The sequence below is a fragment of the Phocoena phocoena genome, chromosome 11 (genome assembly GCF_963924675.1).
Source record: "Phocoena phocoena chromosome 11, mPhoPho1.1, whole genome shotgun sequence".
Classification (NCBI taxonomy): Eukaryota; Metazoa; Chordata; class Mammalia; order Artiodactyla; family Phocoenidae; genus Phocoena; species Phocoena phocoena.
Genome location: NC_089229.1, coordinates 84,503,710 through 84,527,925, shown reverse-complemented (window position 1 = coordinate 84,527,925; position 24,216 = coordinate 84,503,710). Strand labels below are relative to the sequence as shown.

The window sequence follows — 24,216 nt, the reverse complement described above, 5'->3', positions numbered from 1 at the left end:
CTCTTCCTGCTCCTAACTTTTCCCTCCCTCTAGTGGTAATCACAATAGCAGTTTTTAAAAAAATTGTTAACAAACAATATTTTGAATTAGTCATTTTTTCCAGTACTCTGAGAAAATATACTGTGTATGAATTTTTTAAATAAGAGACTATATGATCATGAAGTAACTTAGTTTTACTGAAAAGATGTATCACAATATTAAAACTTTGAGTAGAAAACTACCCACTTCCTATTCATAGTTTATTAAAAAAATCAACTGTTTCGTTTTGTTTATTACCTTCTATTTCTCCCTTAAATATTTTACATAGTTGTTATTGAACCTTATGTACAATTTTTAAAAATTAATTTTTATTGGAGTATAGTTGCTTTACAATGTTGTGTTAGCTTCTACTGCACAGCAAAGTGAATCAGCCATACATATACATATATTCCCTCCCTTTTGGATTTCCCTCCCATTTAGGACACCACAGTGCATTAAGTAGAGTTCCCTGTGCTATACAGTATGTTCCCATCAGTTGTCTGTTTTATACATAGTATCAATAGTGTATATGTGTCAATCCCAATCTCCCAATTCCTTCCACCCCACCCCTTTCCCGCTTGGAATCCGTACATTTGTTCTCTATGTCTGTGTTTCTATTTCTGCTTGGCAAATAGGGTCATCTATACCATTTTTCTAGATTCCACATATATGCGTTAATATACGATATTTGTTTTTCTCTTTCTGGACTTACTTCACTGTATAACACTCTCTAGGTCCATCCACATCTCTACAAATGACCCAATTTCGTTCCTTTTTATGGCTGAATAATACTCCATTGTATATATGTACCACATTTTCATTATCCATTCCTCTGTTGATGGACATTTAGGTTGTTTTCATGCCTTGGCTATTGTAAATAGTGCTGCTATGAACATTGGAGTGCATGTCTTTTTTTATTTTTATTTTTTTTTTGCAGTACGTGGGCCTCTCACTGTTGTGCCCTCTCCCGTCGCGGAGCATAGGCTCCGGACGCGCAGGCTCAGTGGCCATGGCTCACGGTCCCAGCCACTCCGCGGCATGTGGGATCTTCCCGGACCGGGGCACGAACCCGCGTCCCCTGCATCGGCAGGCAGACTCTCAACCACTGTGCCACCAGGGAAGCCCTGCATGTCTTTTTTAAAATAAATTTATTTATTTATTTTTGGCTGCATTGGGTCTTCGTTGCTTTGTGCGAGCTTCTATACTTGCTGTGAGCGGGGCTACTCTTCTTAGCAGTGCACAGGCTTCTCATTGTGGTGGCTTCTCTTGTTGCGGAGCATGGGCTCTAGGCGCGCAGGGCTTCAGTAGCGTGGCATACAGGCTCAGTAGTTGTGACTCACAGATTATAGAGCGCAGGCTCAGTAGTTGTGGTGCACAGGCTTAGTTGCTCTGCTGCTTGTGGGATCTCCCCGGGCCAGGGATCAAACCCATGTCCCCTGCCTCGGCAGGTGGATTCTTAACAGCTGCACCACCAGGGAAGCCTCATGTGTCTTTTTGAATTATGGATTTCTCTGGGTATATGCCCAGTATTCTGGCTCATATGGTAGTTCTATTTTTAGTTTTTTAAGAAACTTCCGTATTGTTTTCCATAGTGGCTGTGTCAATTTACATTCCCACCAACAGTGCAAGATTGTTTCCTTTTCTCCTGACCTTCTCCATCATTTGTTTGTAGATTTTTTTGATGATGGCCATTCTGATGGGTGTGAGGTGATATCTCATTGTAGTTTTGATTTGCATTTCTCTAATAATTAGTGATGTTGAGCTTCTTTTCATGTGTTTGGCCATCTGTATGTACAATTTGTATTCCGTTTTTTCATGTAGCCTTTCATAAATATTTTCCCATGTTGGTATGGTATTGACCACAATTTTTGATAGCTACAGACATAATATTTGGTCATGTTAAACATCATGTGACTTAATTACTTTTAAAGTGAGGTTTTAAAAACAATTGTAAAGAGTATAAAGAGGAAAATTAGAAAGGCTCATATTCTAACCCTGTTGATTTTGTTTAAAAAATACAAATGATACATGCCCTTAAAAAACAAGGCTATAAAATGGAAAGTAAAAAATCTAGCCCCCCCAACTCTGAGTCATTCTCCCCAAAGATAATTTTGTGAACAATTTCTTTTGAACTTATAAAAAATTATCAAATTATAGATTTACTAGCTTACATTATCTACCTATGTTTATAAATACAGTAAATATAACTATATTCTTTTTTGTATACATAATTAAGTTATTCTGTATCTTGATTTTAAAAATAAAATATCTTAGACATCTCCATGTCAGTATATATAACCTGCCCCATGTTTTTAAAAAAAACATTGTTTTTATTTTTTAGGTATTAAAAAAGTATTGCAGTGATCTGCTTTTATACATATATTTTGGATAACTTTTCTAAGTATATCCATAGAGTAAATTCTTATTAGTGGAATTAAAAGGTTAAAAGTAAAAGAAAAAAAATTATAATCTTCAAGGAATTGGCTCACACAAGTGTGGAGGCTGGTAAATCTGAAATTTGTAGGGCATTCTCTGGTAAGCTGGAAGCTCTCAGGCAGGAGTTGATGTTGTAGTCTTAAGGCAGCATATGTTCAGGAAAACTGCAGTTTTGCTTTTACAACTCTTCACCTGATTGAATGAGGCTCATTCATGGGGACTCATCTCTTTTACTTGACGTTATCTGGTTAATATGTCTGCAAAATACCTTCAGAGCTGCATCTAAATTAGTGTTTGATTGAATAACTGGGTATTGTAGCTAATCCAAGTCGACACAAAACTGTTATGCTATTTCTCACTTTCATATAATTTATACTCCTCAAAACAGTGTTGGAAAGTATCCTTTTCTCTATACCTTGTCCAACCTCTGATATTAAATTTAAAAAAATTTTGCCGGTTAGATACATGAAAATGGTATTTTGTTTTGTTTTTACATTACTTTTAATTTTGTTATTTTCGAAGATGGTGGAATCCAATAGTTACTTCCACAAAACAGTTAACTGACATGCATTAATTCCATCTTTCTAGGCTTATGGGCTGGTCCAGTAGCCATTGTCTTAAAGAATAATTGAAGCTTGTCTTTCCCGTTGTATTGGCCTGTGCAAGCTCATTCATTTGAATTCAGTAGTTAATCGGTCATTTTAGACCATAAATAAATATCGAAACTCTGCTTGGTATCTTAATCATCTTTAAGGACTAAAGAAATTTCATAGTAGCTAAGGTAGAGTTTAATATTTTTATCATCTCAGGGTTTGTAGTTGCAGGGCAGTGTCACGTACTGAAAGAAGGTATTGGATTGTTTTGGGGTTCTCAAGATGACCTTCAAGTTCACTGATAATCACTTTAACTTCTAAGGTGTCATTAAAACTGTAATTTCTTTTTGTCCACCGGGTATTCTGTATTGCTTCAAAGAGCAACCTGTGCAGGTTTGGGCAATTCTTTAAGTTCCTAATTGATATGGTCAATTAGTCCTGGCTGAAGGGTGAATTTATGTCTTCTGTTACAGTACTAAAATAGGGAAAGTGTTACTATAGAACATATTTATCTCAGTATTACATTCTGGCAAAGGAGACAGAACCACCTCTCATAATACCTGTTCCAGCACTCCGCTTTGCATACAAATATTCACCATCAACCGTGGCATCCTCATGTCCTCTCAGGGTAACTTGCTCCTTTAAGAGTCTCTCACATAGGTTTTGGATTCAGTGCATTGGGCTTCCCTGTCAAAAGGTTTCTTCTCTACCTCTAGGCCATTTTACCCACTTATGTGAATTTGGCCTTGGGTTCCCAGCTGCTGAGGGTTGGGCCAAGATCTTGGCCTCACAGTCAGTTTGCTTATTTCCAAATTGGTGGCAGACTCTTAATATCATCTTTGTACCCTGGCTTTTTAAAATCTCCTAAGCTAGAGTAAATATGATGGATTTGTTCGGGGCACTCAATGCTGGGAGACCACTAGCAGGTCCCATCAGTCCATCCAATCTGATAATGCTTCATTGAAAAGTTTTGCTTCAACCCCATCAATGTCTGCTGTATTCATCCAGTTTTTTGATAACCATGAAAAACTTCCACTCTGTTGGGGCAAGTCATTTGCCATCTCCCTTATCTTTTCCGCTTACTTTTAATTTAGTTTTCTTACTATCATCCCTAAGACCTGTAAAGGGAAGCTTGAGACAGCAAATCAGATCCAGCATCCAGAACAGTTCATGTTGGTAACAGGAGAGTTACATGGGGGACCCATGTAGAAGGAGAAACCTTTATCATGGTATTCACCATGACCTGGGGGTGGGGCATATTAAGTGGTTGAATATCCTGGTCACTGTAAGGCCAGTCTTGTATGGCCTGCATATGCAGTATATCAGCCACTTCATCTGGAGTGATCGATCCACTTTGCATGCAGAGGAGGGACCGCACAACTCCCCTTCTCAGGAAACCGACTTAGTAGCCACTTCTATCCATTCTTCCAGTCTAGCAGTCTTGCTGGGATTAGGTTGCTGTATGTTTGGGTTAGTTGCAGCCATTCAGGACTGTTCAGTAGTAAGCTGTGGGTCCTGCATTAGCCTAAACATGCCATGGACTTCAAACCATAGATTGCTCCTAACTTGACCATTGTGATGATGAGACAACTTTACACTATATCCTCAGGTTTCAGTAGTTTCCTTATTTTGTGCCCTTCCCACCTGAATCATTTTGGCAAACAGAGGATGACTTACAGAGGTCAAAGAAGAGTTATCTGCTGTGGAGCACGAACTCTTTTGTGACAGTTCTGTGCTTAGCAGCCTGATGTTGTATCAGACCATCTGGAACCTGGGTTGGTGCAACATCAAGATCTACCCTAAAACGGTCTTTATCTTTCTGTCGTAGGTAGTATGGCTAACAGCAGCCAAGGGATCACACATTTAGCCAATTTCTCATTATTTTGCACTTTATTGTGGATTCAGGGACAGCGGTTCTGGGGTTGGAGCTGTCATTTTTAGGTTTCACTTACTTTTACCTCTTGTAATAGATGACAACATGCCTGCTGTTTCATACTGTGGGTGATCTGGCAAACACCTAGGCATCAGGGATTGATCATCCACTGCCCCTTCCTTATTCGTTTCTTCAGATAATACTTAACAATGTTGCAGTGAGTCTAGGGTCATGCTAGCAAACCCATAAACTTGAGGGTGTATCCCTGAAACAGATTAAGAGTCATGACATCAGGTTTTTATCCTGTTTTGCCATTGTATGACTTTGGAAAAATATGAGAACTTACCTAGGTCATAGTTTTTTCATTCTACAAATTGATCATTCAATCTATATAAAAGCAAACATTTATTGAATATCTCTGTGTTCTATGTTCCACTCTTTCTCAACATTTTAATAATTACTCTCTGAAGAGAAGGTTAAATTATGTTAATTTTTACCTAACAGGAGAAATTAAATACTAAAGAATAGGATTTTGCAGGTAGGGTCGAGCTTTAGAGAGCCACAAACCATTGTAACGTCTCTAGATTTTTTTCTTCCCTCAGTAACCAACTTTTGCTCCTTTGGTGGTGATATCATCTCTGTTGAGAATGTAATACATGAAAGAAATTTTATTTTATTTTATATATATATATATGAGAGGATATGTATCTGTATGTATATCTGTATCTCCTCTTTAAGATAGTAAATTGAAATTAATTAAACCAAAGTACTAAAGTACCTATGCATTTATTTTCAGTTTTAAAAACCTTATCGCTTTAGGAAATTTTCTCTAGGGTTACTGTGAGTTGAAGGTAATCAAAAGATTAACTGGCAGTACATTTTTTCTGATCTGAATATTACATTAACTCTTTTCTAGTTAAATTTGTTGTTGGTGTGTGATATACATAATAAAAAGTGCACAAATCTTAAGTGTAGAACCTGATGAATTTTCCTACAAAGCAACCACACCCATGTAATATGTATCCAAGTCAGGAAACAGATTTGGGAAATGGTACCCCAGAATCCTCTCTTACACTTTTGGAGTCACTATCCATCAACTCTCCCCAAGCAAGTGTTACTCCTATCCTGATTTTATATCATAGCTTTCCCTCTCTATGAATTTTTTTTAATGGAATCGTATGGTATATACTTTTTTTTGGGGGGGTGGCATATGCTAAAGTTATGAGAGATTTATTTCTGTATATATAGTTCTTATTCTCATTGTAAGAATATACCTCAGTTTATTTATCTTCTGTTGGTGGACACTTGGGTTGTTTTCGGTTTTTGGCTATTACAAATTATGCTGCTGTGAACATAGCTGTATGTCTTTTGATGAGTGTGAATATCTGTTTTTCTGTTAGGCGGATACTTAGAAGTAGACTTGCTGGGTCATCTGGTATGTTATTTTAGCTTTACTAGATACTTTAAGTTTTCCAAAGTGGTTGTGTCAATTTATACCCCTAATGGCAATACTGTATGAGTGTTTCAGGGGTGCTGCATTTTTACCAACAATTGTTATTATCTGTCTTCATTGTTATCATTCGGGTAGGCATTAAGGTATCTTATTATGGGTTTGATTTGCATTCTCAATAACTAGTGCATCTTTTTTCTGTGGGTCGGATATTTGAATGTCTTCTATTTTGAGATGCCTGTTCAAGTTTTTTTGGCTAATTTTTCTCCTGGATTATTTTTTTCCTAATGATTTGTAGATGTTCTTTACATATTCTATATTTGAGTTCTTTTTAATTTTTTTTGGCCACGCTGTGCGGCTTTGCAGTATCTTAGTAAGGATTGAACCCAGGCTCCCCAGCCGTGGAAGCGCGGAGTCCTAACCACTGGGCTGCCAGGGAATTCCCGAGTCCTTTTTTTTTTTTTTTTTTTTTTTTTGTGGTACGCGTGCCTCTCACTGTTGTGGCCTCTCCCGCTGTGGAGCACAGGCTCCGGACGTGCAGGCTCGGCGGCCATGGCTCACGGGCCCAGCCGCTCTGCGGCATGTGGGATCTTCCCGGACTGGGGCACGAACCCGTGTCCCCTGCATTGGCAGGCGGACTCTCAACCACTGTGCCACCAGGTATCCTTTTTTTAAAGAAATGTATTATAAATGTTTTCTGCCAGTTGGTGGCTTGTATTTTCACTCTTAATAGTGTCTTTTGATAGTCTTAACACCAGTTTTTCAGTTTTTTCTTTATGGGTAGCATGTTTTGTGTCTTGATCTCTTCCTATGCCAAAGTCCTGAAGATATTCCTCTATGTTTTATAGAACCTTTATTGTTTTGCTATTTTACATTTTGATCTGAAACTGTTTATGGTGTAAGGTGGAGGAGGTCATGACTCATTTTTCTTCCGAATGGCTATCAGTATCCAGTGATCCAGTATCACTTATTGAAAAGACCATTTTCTCCCCATTATAGTGTTACCTGAAACCACCATTTTCCCACCATTATAGTGTTACCTTTGTCATAAACCAGGTGGCACTGTATGTGGGTCTCTTTATGAATTCTGTTCCTTTAGTCTGTTTTGTCTGTTATTGCACCAGTATCACAGTGTCTTGACTACTCTCAAGTTTTGCTTCTAGGTCTTGGTATGGTATAGTTACTATAATCCTTGGTATGAGACACTAGCTTTGTTCTTCTTTAAAATTGCCTTGACTGTTCTTGGCTTTTTAAATTGCCATGTAAATTGTAGACTCAGCTTTTCAATTTCCTCAAAAGAAACTAGATGACATTTTGATTGATATTTTTGTGGAATCTATAGATATTTGAGGAGAAGTGAATTCATTAACAATATTGAGTCTTAGAATCTATAAATATGGTATATCCCATTTATTTATTTAGTTTCTCTCAAACTTTTGAAGTTTTCAATGTAGAGATCTTGCATTTTTCACGTCATTTCCCCCCCCAGAAATTTGATGCTTTCTGATATTATTTAAAGAATATCATTTTAAAAAAAGGTTTGCTGTTGGTATAGAGAAATTCAATTGATATGTTAATACGTTGAATTTTTCACATGTTCTAATTATTTGTTTTAATTTAGATACTTTGTGCATTTTCTCTGTTTCTGCAAATAATGACAGTTTTGTTTTTTGCTTTCCTATTCCTACTTCTGTTGTTGTCATGTCTTTTTTTCCCCCACATCTTTATTGGAGTATAAATGCTTTACAGTGTTGTGTTAGTTTCTGTACAACAAAGTGAATCAGCTATATGTATGCATATATCCCCATAGCCCCTTCCTCTCGAGCCTTCCTCCCACCCTCCCTATCCCATCCCTCTATCGTCACAAAGCACCAAGCTGATCTCTCTGTGCCATGCAGCAGCTTCCCACTAGCCTTACATTTGGTAGCGTATATGTCAGTGCACTGTCTCACTTCATCCCAGCTTCCCCTTCCCCCACCCATGCCCTCAAGTCCGTTCTCTACGTCTGCCTCTTTATTCCTGCCCTGTCACTATGTTCATCAGCACTGCTTTTTAAAATTCCATATATATGCGTTAGCATACGATAATTCGTTTTTCTCTTTCTGACTTACTTCACTCTGTATGACAGATTCTAGGTCCATCCACTCCACTACAAATAACTCAATTTCGTTCCTTTTTATGGTTGATATTCCATTGTATATGTGTGCCACATCTTCTTTATCCATTCATCTGCTGATGGACATCTAGGTTGTTTTCATGTCTTGGCTATTATAAATAGTGCTGCAGTGAATATTGTGGTACATGTCTATTTTTGAATTATGGTTTTCTCAGGGTGTATGCCCAGTAGTGGGATTGCTGGGTCATATGGTAGTTCTATTTTTAGTTTCTTAAGGAACCTCCATACTGTTCTCCATAGTGGCTGTATCAGTTTACATTCCCACCAACAGTGCCGAGGGTTCCCTTTTCTCCACACCTTCTCCAGCATTAATTGTTTGTAGATTTTTTTTTTTTTTTTTTTTTTTTGCGGTACGCGGGCCTCTCACTGCTGCGGTCTCTCCCACCGCGGAGAACAGGCTCTGGACGCGCAGGCTCAGTGGCCATGGCTCACGGGCCCAGCGGCTCTGCGGCACGCGGGATCATCCTGGACCGGGGCACGAACCCACGTCCCTCGCATCGGCAAGTGGACTCTCAACCACTGCGCCACCCGGGAAGCCCTGTTTGTAGATTTTTTGATGATGGCCATTCTAACCAGTGTGAGGTGATACCTCATTGTAGTTTTGATTTGAATTTCTCTAATGATTAGTGATGTTGAGCATCTTTTCATGTATTTGTTGGCCATCTGTGTCTTCTTTGGAGAAACGTCTATTTAGGTTTTCCACCCATTTTTGGATTGGGTTTGTTTTTTGATATTGAGCTACATGAGCTGCTTGTATATTTTGGAGATTAATCCTTTGTCAGTTACTTCATTTGCAAATATTTTCTCCCATTCTGAGGGTTGTCTTTTCACTTGTTTATGCTTTCCTTTGCTGTGCAGAAGCTTTTAAGTTTCATTAGGTCCCATTTGTTTATTTTTGTTTTTATTTCCATTTCTCTAGGAGGTGGATCAAAAGGATCTTGCTGTGATTTATGTCATAGATTGTTCTGCCTGTGTTTTCCTCTAAGAGTTTTATAGTGTCTGGCCTTACATTTAGGTCCTTAATCCACTTTGAGTTTATTGTTGTATATGGTGTTAGGGGGTGTTTTAATTTCATTCTTTTATGTGTAGCTGTCCATTTTTTCCAGCACCACTTATTGAAGAGTCTGTCTTTTCTCCATTGTATATTCTTGCCTCCTTTGTCAAAGATGAGGTGACCATATGTGCGTGGGGTTATCTCTGGGCTTTCTGTCCTGTTCCATTGATCTATATTTCTGTGTTTGTGCCAGTACCATACTGTCTTGGTTACTGTAGCTTTGTAGTATAGTCTGAAGTCAGGGAGCCTGATTCCTCCAGCTACGTTTTTCTTTCTTAAGGTTGCTTTGGCTATTCGGGGTCTTTGTGTTTCCATACAAATTGTAAAATTTCTTGTTCTAGTTCTGTGAAAACTGCCATTGGTAATTTGATAGGGATTGCATTGAATCTGCAGATTGCTTTGGGTAGTAGAGTCATTTTCACAGTATTGATTCTTCCAATCCAGGAGCATGGTATATCTCTCCATCTGTTTATGTTATTTTTGATTTCTTTCATCAATCTGAGTACAGGTCTTTTGCTTCCTTAGGTAGATTTATTCTTAAGTATTTGATTCTTTTTTGTTGCGATGGTAAATGGGATTGTTTCCTTAATTTCTCTTTCTGATCTTTCATTGTTAGTGTATAGGAATGCAAGAGATTTCTGTGCATTAGTTTTGTATCCTGCAACCTTACAAATTCATTGATTAGTACTAGTAGTTTTCAGGTGGCATCTTTAGGATTTTCTATGTATAGTATCATGTCATCTGCAAACAGTGACAATTTTAATTCTTCTTTTCCCATTTGTATTCCTTTTGCTTCTTTTTCTTCTCTGATTGCTGTGGCTACAACTTCCAATACTATGTTGAATAATAGTGGCAAGAGTGGGCATCCTTGTCTTGTTCCTGATCTTAGAGGAAATGCTTTCAGTGTTTCACCATTGAGAATGATGTTTGCTGTGGGTTTGTCATATATGGCTTTTATTATTTTGAGGTAGCTTCCCTCTATACCCACTTTCTGGAGAGTTTTTATCATAAATGGGTGTTGACTTTTGTCAAAAGCTTTTTCTGCATCTATTGAGATGATCATATGGTTTTTATTCTTTAATTTGTTAATGTGGTGTATCACATTGATTGTCTTGCATATATGGAGGAATCCTTACATCCCTGGGATAAATCCCACTTGATCATGGTGTATGATCCTTTAAATGTGTTGTTGGATTCTGTTTGCTAGTATTTTGTTGAGGATTTTTACGTCTGTGTTCATCATTGATTTTGGCCTGTAATCTTTTTTGTGTGTGTGATATCTTTGTCTGGTTTTGATATCAAGGTGATTATGGCCTCATAGAAGGAGTTTGGGAGTGTTCCTCCCTGTGCAATTTTTTTTTTTCCTCCGCAATTTTTTTTTTTTTGCAAGAGTTTGAGAAGGATAGGGATTAACTCTTCTCTAAATGTTTGATAAAATTCTCCTGTGAAACCGTCTGGTCCTGGACTTTTGTTTGCTGGAAGATTTTAAATTACAGTTTCAATTTAATTAACTGTGATTGGTCTGTTTATATTTTCTCATTCCTCCTGGTTCAGTCTTGGAAGTTTGTACTTTTCCAAGAATTCGATCATTTCTTTTGGGTTGTCCATTTTATTGGCATATAGTTGCTTGTAGTAGTCTCTTATGATCCTTTGTATTTCTGTGGTGTCAGTTGTAATCTCTCCTTTTTCATTTCTAATTTTATTGATTTGAGTCCTCTCTCCTTTTTTCTTGATGAGTCTGGCCAAAGGTTTATCAATTTTGTTTATCTTCTCAGGGAACCAGCTTTTCGTTTTATTGATCTTTGCTATTGTTTTCTTTGTTTCCATTTCATTTATTTCTGCTCTGATCTTTGTGGTTTCTTTCCTTCTACTAACTTTGGGTTTTGTTTGTTCTTCTTTTTCTACTTGCTTTAGGTGTAAGGTTAGATTGTTTATTTGAGATTTTTCTTGTTTTTTGTAGTGAGCTTGAATTGCTGTGAACTTCCCTCTTGGAACTGCTTTTGCTATGTCCCATAGGTATTAGATCGTTGTGTTTTCATTGTTATTTGTTTATAGGTATTTTTTGATTTCCTCTTTGATTTCTTCAGTGATCTTGGTTATTTAGCAGCGGCACTGTTTAGCCTCCGTGTGTTTGTGGCTTTTACTGTTTATTTCCTTTAATTGATTTCTAATCTCATAGCATTGTGTTCAGAAAAGATGCTTGATACGATTTCAGTTTTCTTACATTTTCCAAGGCTTGATTTGTGACCCAAGATGTTCTGGAGAATGTACTGTGTGCCCTTGAGAAGAAAGTGTACTTTTGCCTTCAGGTGGAATGTCCTAAAAATATCAATTAAGTCTATCTAGTCTTTTGTGTCATTTAAAGCTTGTGTTTCCTTATTTATTTTCTGTCTGGATGATCTTTCTATTGGTGTGTAGTGAGGTGTTAAAGTCCCCCACTATTATTGTGTTACTGTTGATTTTTCCTTTTATGGCTGTTAGCATTTGCCTTATACATTGAGGTGCTCCTATGTTGGGTGCATAAGTATTTATAATTGTTATGTTTTCTTCTTGGATTGATCCCTTGATCATTATGTAGTGTCCTTCTTTATCTCTTGTAACTGTCTTTATTTTAAGGTCTATTTTATCTGATATGAGTATTGCTACTCCACGTTTCTTGTGATTTCTATTTGCATGGAATATCTTTTTCCATCCCCTCACTTTCAGTCTGTTGTGTCCCTAGGTCTGAAGTGGTTCTCTTGTAGGCAGCATATATATGGGTCTTGTTTTTGTATCCATTCAGCCAGTCTATGTCTTTTGGTTGGAGCATTTAATCCATTTACATTCAAGGTGATTATCAATATATATGTTCCTATTACCATTTTCTTAGTTGATTTGGGTTTGTTTTTGTGGGTCTTTTTCTTCTTTTGTGTTTCCTGCTTAGAGAAATTACGAGGATTCGCTTGTATGTTATTTGTTACTTTTCCCTTGCTGCTTTTAATATTTTTTCTTTGTATTTAATTTTTGATTGATTAATATGTGTCGCGTCATGTTTCTCTTAGGATTTATCCTATATGGGACTCTCTGTGCTTCCTGGACTTGATTGACTATTTCCTTTCCCATGTTAGGGACGTTTTTGACTATAATCTCTTCAAATATTTTCTCAGACCCTTTTTATCTTCTTCTTATGGGACCCCTATAATTTGAATGTTGGTCCGTTTAATATTGTCCCAGAGGTCTCTGAGACTGTCCTCAATTCTTTCTGTTCTTTTTTCTTTATTCTGCTCCCTGGCAGTTATCTCCATCATTTTATCGTCCAGCTCACTTATCTGTTCCTCTGCCTTAAGTAATTCTGCTATTGATTCCTTCTAGAGTATTTTTAATTTCAGTTATTACGTTGTTCATCACTGTTTCTTTGCTCTTCAGTTCTGCTAGATCCTTGTTAAATGTTTTATTTTCTCCATTCTATTTCCGAGATTTTGGATCATCTTTACTACCATTACTCTGAATTTTTACAGGTAGGTTGCTTATTTCGTCTTCATTTATTTGGTGTTGTAGATTTTTGCTTTGCTTCTTCTTCTGTAACATTTTTTTTTTCTTGCGGTACGCGGGCCTCTCACTGCTGTGGCCTCTCCCCTTGTGGAGCAAAGGCTCCAGATGTGCAGGCTCAGCGGCCATGGCCCACGGGCCCAGCCGCTCCGCGGCATGTGGGCTCTTCCCGGACGGGGGCACGAACCCGTGTCCCCTGCATTGGCAGGTGGACTCTCAACCACTGTGCCACCAGGGAAGCCCTTTTTTTTTTTTTTTTTTTTTTTTTTTAATGTGTGGGGCTGTATTCCTGCAGTTGAATAGAGCTGGGTCTTGGTGCTGAGATGAGGACCTCCGGGAGCCCTTACTCTGATTAATATTCCCTGGGGTCTGATGTTCTCTGTTAGTCCAGCGGTTTGGACTCGGCGCTCCCACCATGGGAGCTCAGGACCAACCTCCGGCCTGGGAACCAAGATCCTGCAAGCTGCGTTGTGTGGCAAAAAAAAAAAACAAAAAAGGCAGTACAATAACAAAGAATAAAAACAAAGTAAAGTTAGAAAGATAAAAAATACATTAGGAAAAATAAAAATATAATTAAAACAACTGCAAGAAGGTAAAACAAAACCACAACAGAAAAAAAAGGGGGGGGGGGACAAGCCAAAAGGAGCAGAACAATAACAAAGTATAAATAAAATAAGAGCAGAAAGATAAAAGATTTATTAGAAAAAATATAAATGTATCAACAACAGTGAATCAACGACAAGGTAAAACAGAACCCCAATCTAAAAGAGGAAAAAAAATAAAAAGCTTTGGCTCTGGGGGGGGGCGGAGTTTAGGTGGGTGGGTGGGGTGGAACTTACGCAGGGGTGGGGGTTAGGGTGGAGCAGGACCTAGTGGTGGGGGTGGGGGTCTTAGGCTCAGGACCCACACCCTGCAGCGGGAAGAGGCCTTGGGGGCGGAGCCTAGGCTGGGTGACATTCAAGCATGGGGTGGGGCCTCTGCTTAGGACCTGCATGGAAGGGGAGAGGCAGCATGTCCAAAGCGGGGGCCTCTGGAGTGTGGAGTTATGGAATTTGGAGGTAAGGCCCTGGGTGAGGGTGTGTGGGTGGGGTTTAGGCCCAGCGTGGTTGGAGCGGGTCTCAGAGGGGGTCTCCGAATGCAGAGGTGGAGCCCTGGGTGGGGGTGTAGGGGCAGGGCTTGGGTTCTGCATGGCAGGAGGGAGGCTCCAAGGGCAGAGGATTAGGCCCAGGAGCCCAACAGGCTCCCTGGTGCCTATGTGGAATGTGGACAGGGAAAGCGCTGGCTGCATTCCCTTCCGTTCCTCCATGCCCCACCTCTTCTTGGGGTTCCCCCAGCGTCTCCCCTGTCCCTGCTGGACCCCTAACCGTGGGAGGGTCCTGCTGGGTGTAGGAACTCCTCCCCTTCCTCAGCCACCCCTCAGGTGTGCGGGTCCCCTAGATCCGGCCTTTACTTTTGCTCCCCTTCCCTCCCTCCCACTCCCTCAGGACCCACGTTCCTGGAGGGGGCCTAGGTGGGCAGAGGATCAGGCCTGGGATCTCAGCAGGCTCCTGGGGGCCAAAGTGGGCAGGGGAAACCTGGCCATGCTCCCTTTTGACCCTCTGTTCTCCCAGTGGCCCCCCAATTTCCCCCTTCAGGCGTGGGATCCCTTCGCCTCCCCCAGTCACCCCTCAGGGGCACCAGTCCTGTCCCACCTCCACTTCTCCTACTCCCCCACTCCTCCCCACACCCCATCCAGTTGCTGGGGGTTCCTCCTGTCCCCTTAGGTGTCCATGGTCACCCACTGGTGCCTGGTAGCTGCCCTAGTTGTTCAGAGATGTGAATTCTGCATCCTGCTAGTCTGCCATCTTGACTCCGCCCCTTGCTGTTTTGTCTTACTACACTGGCTAGGACATCATCACAATATTGAAATAAGAGGTGATAGTGGGCATCCCTGCCTTGTTCCCATTCTGAAGGAGAACATTTTCAATAGTTTATTATTAGGTATGATGTTTGCTGTAGGTTTTCTTTGGATACTCTGTCAGATTAAGGAAGTTTCATTTTATTCTTGGCTTGCTAAGTATTTTCATCATGAATGAATGTTGAATTTTATCAAGTACTTTTTTGCAACTCATGATGGTTACATGATTTGCCTCCATTTTTCTGTTATTGAGCTCAATTACAATGACGTTTTAAAACAATTTATTAAGAACCACTGTGTTCCTGGAGTAAACCCCATTTTGTTGTGATGTATTCTCCTTTTTATATATCATTGTATCGGTTGCCAATATTTTGATTAGGATTTTTCCAACTATGAGAGGGAGTGGTCTGTAATTTTCCTTCCTTGTAATGTCCTTGACAAGTTTTGGTATCAAGTTGGGATCTCTTTCTTTTTTGTCTGTTTTTGGAAGAGTTGTTTATAGTAATATATTTCTGTACTGTAATAAAGTTTACTTCTTTATTGATAATTAGTATCTTTTTTCCTTGATGATTTTGCTTGGAAGTTATCAACTTTATCGTCAAAGAAGTATTTTTTTTGTTCGTTTGCGTTTTTTTGGCTGCACCACTGTGGCTTGTGGGATCTTAGTTTCCCTACCGGGGATCGAACCCGCACCCCCTCATTGGAAGCACGGAGTCTTAACCACTGGACTGCCGGGGAAGTCCTGAAGAACAGTTTTTGACTGTTGAGTTTTTCTGTTTTTTTGATAACTTTGCCCTTTTGTTTTCTTCCTAATTCTTTTTAATCGAAGGTTAATTGACTGTTATTTTTCTAGCTTCTTGAGCTAGAAGCTAAGATCACTGATTTTCTGCCTTTTTTATTTTATTTATTTATTTATTTTTCTTTTTGGCGGCATGCGGGCCTCTCCCGTTGCGGAGCACAGGCTCAGCGGCCATGACTCACAGGTCTAGCCGCTCCACGGCATGTGGGATCTTCCTGCACCGGGGCACGAACCCGTGTGCCCTGCATTGGCAGGTGGACTCTCAACCACTGTGCCACCAGGGAAGCCCTGCCTTTTTTTTTTTTTTGCGGTACACGGGCCTCTCACTGCTGTGGCCTGTCCTGCCGCGGAGCACAGGCTCCGGACGCACAGGCCCAGCGGCCACGGCCCACGGGCCCAGCCACTCCACAGCACGCGGGACCCTCCCGGACGGGGGCTCGAACCCGCGCCCCCCGCATCGGCAGGCGGACTCCCAACCACTGCGCCACCAGGGAAGCCCTCCCTGCCTTTTTTATTTTTAATATTTTTATTTACGTGTCCCCATAAGCACCCACAGGTTTTAATATGACTTTATTATCATTCAGTTTAGAATGCTTTCTAGTTATTGTAGTTTTTTCTTTATCCAGTGGATTATTTAGATGTGCATTGCTTCACTTCAAATAAGTGGGAGAATATTAAGGGTTTTTTCTTTATTGTGGTAAAAAACAAAACCTAAAATTTACTATCTTAACCATTTTATTTGAGGTGTATATACGTGTATGTGTGGTGTGTTATTGATGTCTAGTTCATATTCAGTGTAGCTTGAGAAGATGCTCTGAGTGATTTTAATCCTTTGATATTTATTGAGGCTTGTTTTATAATCAAGCCTAGAGTCCATTTTGGTAATATTTTATTATACTTGAAAAGGATGCGTATTCTCTGGCTGGGTACAGTGTTCTGTGTGTGTCAGTTAAGTTGGATTTTTAATTCTATTGCTTAGCTCTTTTGTATATGTAATGATTGTTCCCTGTTTTTAAAAAATCAGCTCTTAGAGATGTGCTCAAGTTTCAGACAATTATTGTGGAATTTGTTTAGTCTGTCAGTTTTTGCTATATGTATTTTGAAGTTATGTTATTGCATGCACTCAATTTAGAATTCTTGTATCTTCTTGATGGCTCAATCCTTTTATAATTATAAAACATCCCTTTTTATCTCCTGGAATGTATCAATCATTAGGATCTATTTTGTCTGATATGGTGTAACTACATCAGCTTTCTTCTACATGTGTCTTGTAAAAAGTAGCATATAGTCGTTTTTTTTTTTTTTTGCGGTACGCGGGCCTCTCACCATTGTGGCCTCTCCCGTTGCGGAGCACAGGCTCTGGACGCGCAGCCTCAGTGGCCATGGCCCACGGGCCTAGCCGCTCTGCGGCATGTGGGATCTTCCCGGACCGGGGCACGAACCCGTGTCCCCTGCATCGGCAGGTGGACTCTCAACCACTGTGCCACCAGGGAAGCCCCATACTTAGTTTTTTAATTGGATTATTTAGTTCTTTTACATTTAATGTAACTACTTATATGGTTGAGTTTTTCACTGTACCATCATACTTTTTTTTCCTCTTTGACCCATCTTTTATATTCCTGTTTTTCACCTTTATTTTTTCTTCTTTCTGTGTGTTCCAAATCTCAGAGGAACTCACAGTAAATATGGAGTGGCAAATATAATTAAGAAATTACAGTACTTTGTTTTTGTTTTTGGCCGTGCTGTGCAACATGTGGGATCTTAGTTTCTCGACCAGGGATTGAACCTGTGCCCCCTGCATTAGGACTGTGGAGTCTTAACCACAGGACCGCCAGGGAAGTCCCTTCAGTGCATTTTAGTAATGCTATGTATAGGTCACTAGCAAGCACTGAGAAGTATTTATGTCTTATCTGAGTTTAGGAATTGTCTCCTGGAGGTTATAACTCCTGTGTTGGAATTTTGAAGGAAGTTAGAAGTTAGTGAGGCGAAGGAAAAGAAGGGTGAATTTGTCAGGTAGATCACTAGATAACTTGGGAGGTATTGTGGAACTTGTACACCCTAAGGAACTTAAACTTTATCCTCTAAACAGTGTGGAGTCAGTTGAAGATTGCCAGTCATCATGTTCATGTTTGTATTTTAGATGGATTATTTTGGTGGCAGTTAGTGAGTGAGTTTTTTGGGAAGGTGGGAAGGTGGTTAAACGGGCGTAAGAGAGACCAATGAGGTTATTAAAATACTGCAGACAGGAGATTGACAAGGGGATGGAGAAACAGGAGTGGATTTAAGAATTACCTAGGAAGAAAACATTTTATGTGGGGGATGGAGAGGGAGGGGTCAAGGTGACTGAAATGTGCCTGAGTGAATGGAAGATTAAAATGAATTGGTACCATTAAATGATTTATCTCTGGTTTTAAGCAGTTTTATTATGAGGTGCCTTGGTGTAGTTTTCTTCATGTTTCTTGGCTTGGGCTTGTTGAGCTTCTTGGATCTTGAGTTTATAGGTTTTCATCAAATTTGGAAAACTTTTGGCTGTCATTTCTTTACAAATGTTTCTGTTCTCTTTTTTCCTTTCTTTGAGGACTCAAATTTTATATGTAGTCTCTCAGCTAGTGGATGCTCTTCTCTCTCTCTTTGATAATTCACGTTTTCCTCTGTATTTTGTTTTGCATAGTTTCTATTCCTATGTCTTCAAATTTGCTAAATTGTTTTTTCCACTACCTAACCTAGTGTTAAATCCCATCTAAGTGTGTTTTCCCTTCAGACATGTTGAGAAGTTTAATTTGGGTCTTTTTTATGTCTTCAGCGACTCTGCTTAATTTTTTGTTGTAAGAATACAACACACTTTTTTCTTGGAATACAGTTTTAACACCTGCTAATTCTAACATCTGTGTCAGTTCTGGTTGGTTTCAATTAATTGATCCCCCTCTCACTCCCCATTGTGGGTTGTATTTTTCTGCCCTTTTTGCATGCCTGATAATCTTTTTCTTTTTGGCCGCCTCACCCAGCCTGTGAGATCTTAGTTCCCCGAGCAGGGATTGAAATTGCACCCTTGGCAATGAGAGCGCAGAGTCCTAACTGCTGGACCGCCAGGGATTTCCCCATGCCGAATAATCTTTAATTGGATATTAGACATTGTGAATTTTACCTTGTTAGGCACTCGATAGTTTTTGTAGTTCTTTGGGAATAGTTTGCATCTTTGGGTCTTGCTTTCAAGGTTTGCTAGGTGGTACCAGTGAAGCAGCATACAGTCTAGGGCTAATCTATAACATAGTTGTTGTCTTAATTATTAACTTTTATGATCTCATCATGAATTATTTTTCTGTCTTGTGTTCAAATTTAAATATGTAGTTATCTACATATTTGATAAGAGCTTAGTTTGTGTCAGGAACTGTTGTGCTTTTGTGTATATTAAGTCATTCTCATGAAAACCTATAAAGCAGATTCTAATGTGCTGATACTAAACATGAGATGAATGAAGCATATACAGGTAAGTGACTTGCCTAAAATCACTCAGCTTACAGATGACACAGCTAGAATTTATAGTCAAGCAGTGTTGCTCTGTAGCTCATCCTCTGAACTGGTATTATCTTAAATACTTGACAAACAGTGCAGGATAAACTGTGTGAAAAGGAGCTCCATGAGATTTGTAGTAGTTTTGTCCCCCCTCCATTGAGGTGGAATTTTATATTTCTAGTATATATCTAGTATAGTATACATACCTAGCATATGCCCTAGTATGTTTTTTTTTTTTTTTTTTTTTTCGGTACGCGGGCCTCTCACTGTTGTGGCCTCTCCCGTTGCGTAGCACAGGCTCCGGACGCGCAGGCTCAGCGGCCTATGACTCACGGGCCCAGCCGCTCCGCGGCATGTGGGATCTTCCCGGACCGGGTCACGAACTGGTGTTCGCTGAATCGGCAGGCGGACTCTCAACCACTGCGCCACCAGGGAAGCCCCCTAGTATGTTTTTAAATGTGTGTTTCAGAAGGCTGAAGCACCGTGAATTAATTGTTGGTTTATATATGAGGTGGGAACCATACATCTTTAAAGTCAGAAATCTCCATCAAGAGATCATTAGGATAAGCCGAACAAATTGGGTTTATTACTCCTTCCTTAAGGAAGACTTATTCCATGGGGAATGGTGGGGCTCTCAGTATGTGGGTGTTAGAAAGGACTTCGTATAAGATTTGAATTTGGTGATTTGGGAGAGGGTTCAAGGAAGCAAGGCTTTCCTCTGGATTTGGGTGTTGTCAGGAAGGAAGTGGGGCAAGTCTACAACTGTGTGGGTAGCTTATCTTACCTAGAGGACTGGAGGAATGAAGCAGGACCAAAGCTGTTCCTGGAAAAGGAACGGCAGTCCCTCACATTAGCCAGAATAGGGGAGTGCTTGGTCATTTTTGTGGTTTGGAAAAAATGCATAGTTTTGTCTTTGTTCAGACATGATTACAGAGTGACTTTGTTTTTGTCTTGATGCATTATGGTCACAGAGTGGCCTCATCTGATATTGATGTTCTATGAAATTGCTTATGTTCAGAATCTCCAGGCCTTGCTGTATGTGCCATGTCAGTTCCTAGCCCCTTTCGTTTTTCTCACTATTTTAATTTTTTCACATGTAAACTAGATTGATTACGGGAAAAAAAAAAGAAGTGAGAAAACATATAGAAGCCAAACGAGAAAAGTTTAAACTACTTAGAAATAAGAAAACAGGAGACAAGATTTAAACTACCTAATATTTTATTGGATATCTTTGCAGACATTTTTATCCTTATTTATACATAAACTACTTTTGTAAATGAAGTTATTCATATATTTATTTTTTTGCTCCAGGGGTTTATTGTGACTATCATTTCATTGCAAGTATGTGGCTGTTTTGTGCAACAGAGTATGTTAGGGTTAGTGTCATTGGAGTTGTGACTCTATGTTATAAATGTCTATATAGTATTCAATAATCTTATCTCGTAATGTTATCCATTTCTAGCCTTTTTAAGTGCATATGTCTTTGTATGTATGTTTCTGCATGTACACATAAATGTACAATGTAGCGTGCACAATTAAAGAAATTTATTATTATAGGCAGAAGTGAAAGAATGAATTTGTTATAAGCTAGATCAAGAAGACAAGCTAGTATTTAAGTATTAAGTCCTTACTATTTGTTAGGAGGATGTAGAAAACATAGATTTCACTCCTGGCTTTTGAGGAGTGTAGAATGTCTTTCATTACAAGCATTTCAGAATGTTAGCTTCTCAAACTTCATTACAATAATTGAAATACTTCATCTCTACATGACATGTGGAGGAGTTACAGAATAATATGTGTGAGTTGTTATGGCATTTTAATAGGAAACAACATGCTTTCAACATAGATTTTAATAAAACGATGGAGTTTAGTTTAAGGACATATGCTTCTTGTCAGTGTCTCCCTACATACCATCTTTTTGAAATCTACGTGGAAAGCAAAGTTTGTATGTCTCTGCATACCCAAAAAACATAGATATTCAAAGGTGAATAAGGATACATAAATACTTTCTTTCAAATTTCAGCTTAAGATCTAAAGCCTTTTCAGATGTCATTTATCATTACAACAATCTTATCAAAACAGAAACGTTTACCTTCTTTCTCAGGCATTAGTTAAATGTGTATACATTTAAAACTTATTCTTTGTGCATTATTCCTGTTCTTTCCCAGTTGTCTTTGGAAAAATGTCCTTAACGCTTACTTTCACTTTTTAACTTTTATCCCTTTATTCCACTGAGAGCCTCCAAAAGCTCTGAGTTATAATTGGGTAAATAGAAAATTAGTTTTAGTGTCAAAGTAGTGTAGAGGAAAATGAAAGCTACAATTTTGAATAGACTTAGAGAACTAATATTGCTAATCATCTGTTTACTTTTTAATATACCATTGTACTCAAATCTAAAAAGGACTTTAAGTACTTAAGACTCTTGAAGAGTCCTCAAACTCCCTTTTAGAAAATACCTGAGAAATCTCTATCTTCCTCTAATTAAGGTTGTGCTTTTTTTTTTTTTAGCTGTAGCATTCAAGTTTAAATTATTATAACCCGAATACTTAAAACAATTTTTTATACATATTATGTTAAGTAATCTTTGGAAATAACATTTAAAGTTGAGTTTTTTATAAATTGGAGATTTACCATAATATAAATTATGGTATATTTGTGTATTTAAACTTATGAACATTATTAAAGACTTTTTTATATACTATGCTAGCAAGAGAGCCACTTTCCCCGTCTTCAGAGACTTTCCAATCTATTTAGATATAGGAGAGAGAGAACGTGTTTGTTGTACAACACAACATAGTAAACAGTGGTATTCTGTTTTGTTTAAATCTACAATTAAAATTATAGACATGTTAGGCAAACTTGTATTCAAAAGTTATATTAAGTAGATATTTTCTTTCAATTAGTATTTAATGATTTTCAAGTTATCTCCTATTCCTTCATTAAAAGTAAATAATTGTTTTTCCCCCATTTTTTCTTTTTTTTTGGGCAGCTTTTCACAGATGGAATCACAAACAAACTTATTGGCTGTTACGTGGGTAATACAATGGAGGATGTAGTCCTGGTGCGAATTTATGGCAATAAGACTGAGTTGTTAGTTGATCGAGATGAGGAAGTGAAGAGTTTCCGAGTGTTGCAGGCTCACGGCTGTGCACCACAACTCTACTGTACCTTCAATAATGGACTGTGCTATGAATTTATACAGGGAGAAGCATTGGATCCAAAGCATGTCTGCAACCCCGCCATTTTCAGGTACATTTCTTTTCCTAAATAATTTGTCCTTTTGAAAAATAAGAGTATTAAGTGCACTAAGGAAATGTTTTTTAAAACTGCCTTTTCTTTCTTTAGGCAACTATTTGGTTAATTTAGAAACTTTCTTTTGTTCGGGTTTTGTTTCATTTTTGCTAAAGAAAAAACATTCCTTTTTTCTGAATTCTCATAGTTAACTCTTTGCAAAAGAAAGGACTGCGAGAGGTTTTGGATTAGCCTGTCGCAGAAGGTCAAGGCTTCTCAATTTTTTAAAGTAGTGCTTGAATCAAAGCATTACACATTTCTTATTACTAAGTTTCGTTACTCAGATGCTTATAGTTTCAGAGTTCTTGCTTACTATGAGTCTTAATTCTGTTAACACGCCTTTGTTACTTTTTAAATTTAAAAATTATTTTATTCAAAGTATTATGTTTTCTATAAGAATAATGTCTTGCATATGCTTGATCATTTTTCTAAAATTGCTAAAATTTTCTTTTGGGCTTGATTTGAAAACAGCAAGTTCATTGATAGTTTAAATCAAAAGTTCTCAAACATTTCGGTCTCAAGACCCTTTTACAACTCTTAAAAGGTTATTGAGGACCCAAAGAGCTTTTGTTTATGTGAATTATATTTATCAGTGTTTACTATGTTAGAAATTAGAACACAAAGTTTTTAGAATGAAAGATTATCAAGTGCATGTCCTTTTAGCTGTCGGTCAACATGATGACATCATCACACCACTTCACGTAGCTTCTCAAAACTGTACTGTACACTTGTTAGAAAATGAGAGTGAAAAAGGTAAATAATACTTTATGAAAATAGTTTTAACCTCACAAGCTTCCTGAAAGGGTCTTGAGCCATAGATCAAGGTTCACAGTATTCTCTTGCTTTGGCTTCTTCAGACGTAGCTACTTGCCTGTATTATGATTATAATAAAGAGTATCTACTTTGAATATAAAAGGCATTGGAATGTATTTATGTTTAATGTAGTCTAGGGGAGGAAAAATGATTCAGTCAGCTGCTCTACTAGTAATTTACAGTCTGTGACAGACAGTAACCTTGGGGAAAAAATAAGGTAAATAGTATACACAGAGGAACAGAAAAGGTTTTCAAAAAGAGTACAAATAATTTACTGTGGTATAGTTGGGAAATTAGGCAGTGTTTAACTGAGGTAACATTTGAATTGGATTTTAAAGGATGAGGCAGAGCATGGAGGAGTCTGAGGGAGGTGATAGGTAAAGATGAATAGCATCAAGCTAATGCTTAACTAGTAATTCAACTTATGGAAGTTTATCATGATCTTTTTTATTTGAACTTTTGTGTAGCAATCAAGTATTGCAGAGACCTTTAAATTTTTTTCTAATTCAAATTAAAGTGTTTAGGAATTTTCTTATCAAGTATTTCTCTAAAACTTGCCTCTTGCTGGGAATACTGGCTGAAGTATAATTAAAGCCACTCAGCAACAGACATAATGGGAGAAATGCAATTTAAAATGAGTTATTGCTCACTTATCAAGAAGCATAACTAAAAAACACCAACTTCCAGTGCTGAGGGTTTTGTAGTGGAAACGATACATTGTGAGTTGCAAGTAAAATTGGTAATGTTGTCTTTCGGAAATCAATAGGGCATTATA

At 38.5% G+C, this 24,216-nt stretch overlaps 1 protein-coding gene across 1 annotated transcript in view; it reads left to right on the top strand.

Moving 5' to 3' along the window:
- ETNK1 (ethanolamine kinase 1) overlaps nucleotides 1-24,216 on the top strand; it is a 67,327-nt gene that overhangs the window by 5,442 nt on the left and 37,669 nt on the right. The window contains exon 2 of the mRNA XM_065887530.1: nucleotides 22,327-22,586. Coding sequence (XP_065743602.1) covers nucleotides 22,327-22,586 — 260 coding nt within the window. The remainder of the gene's footprint in view (nucleotides 1-22,326; nucleotides 22,587-24,216) is intronic.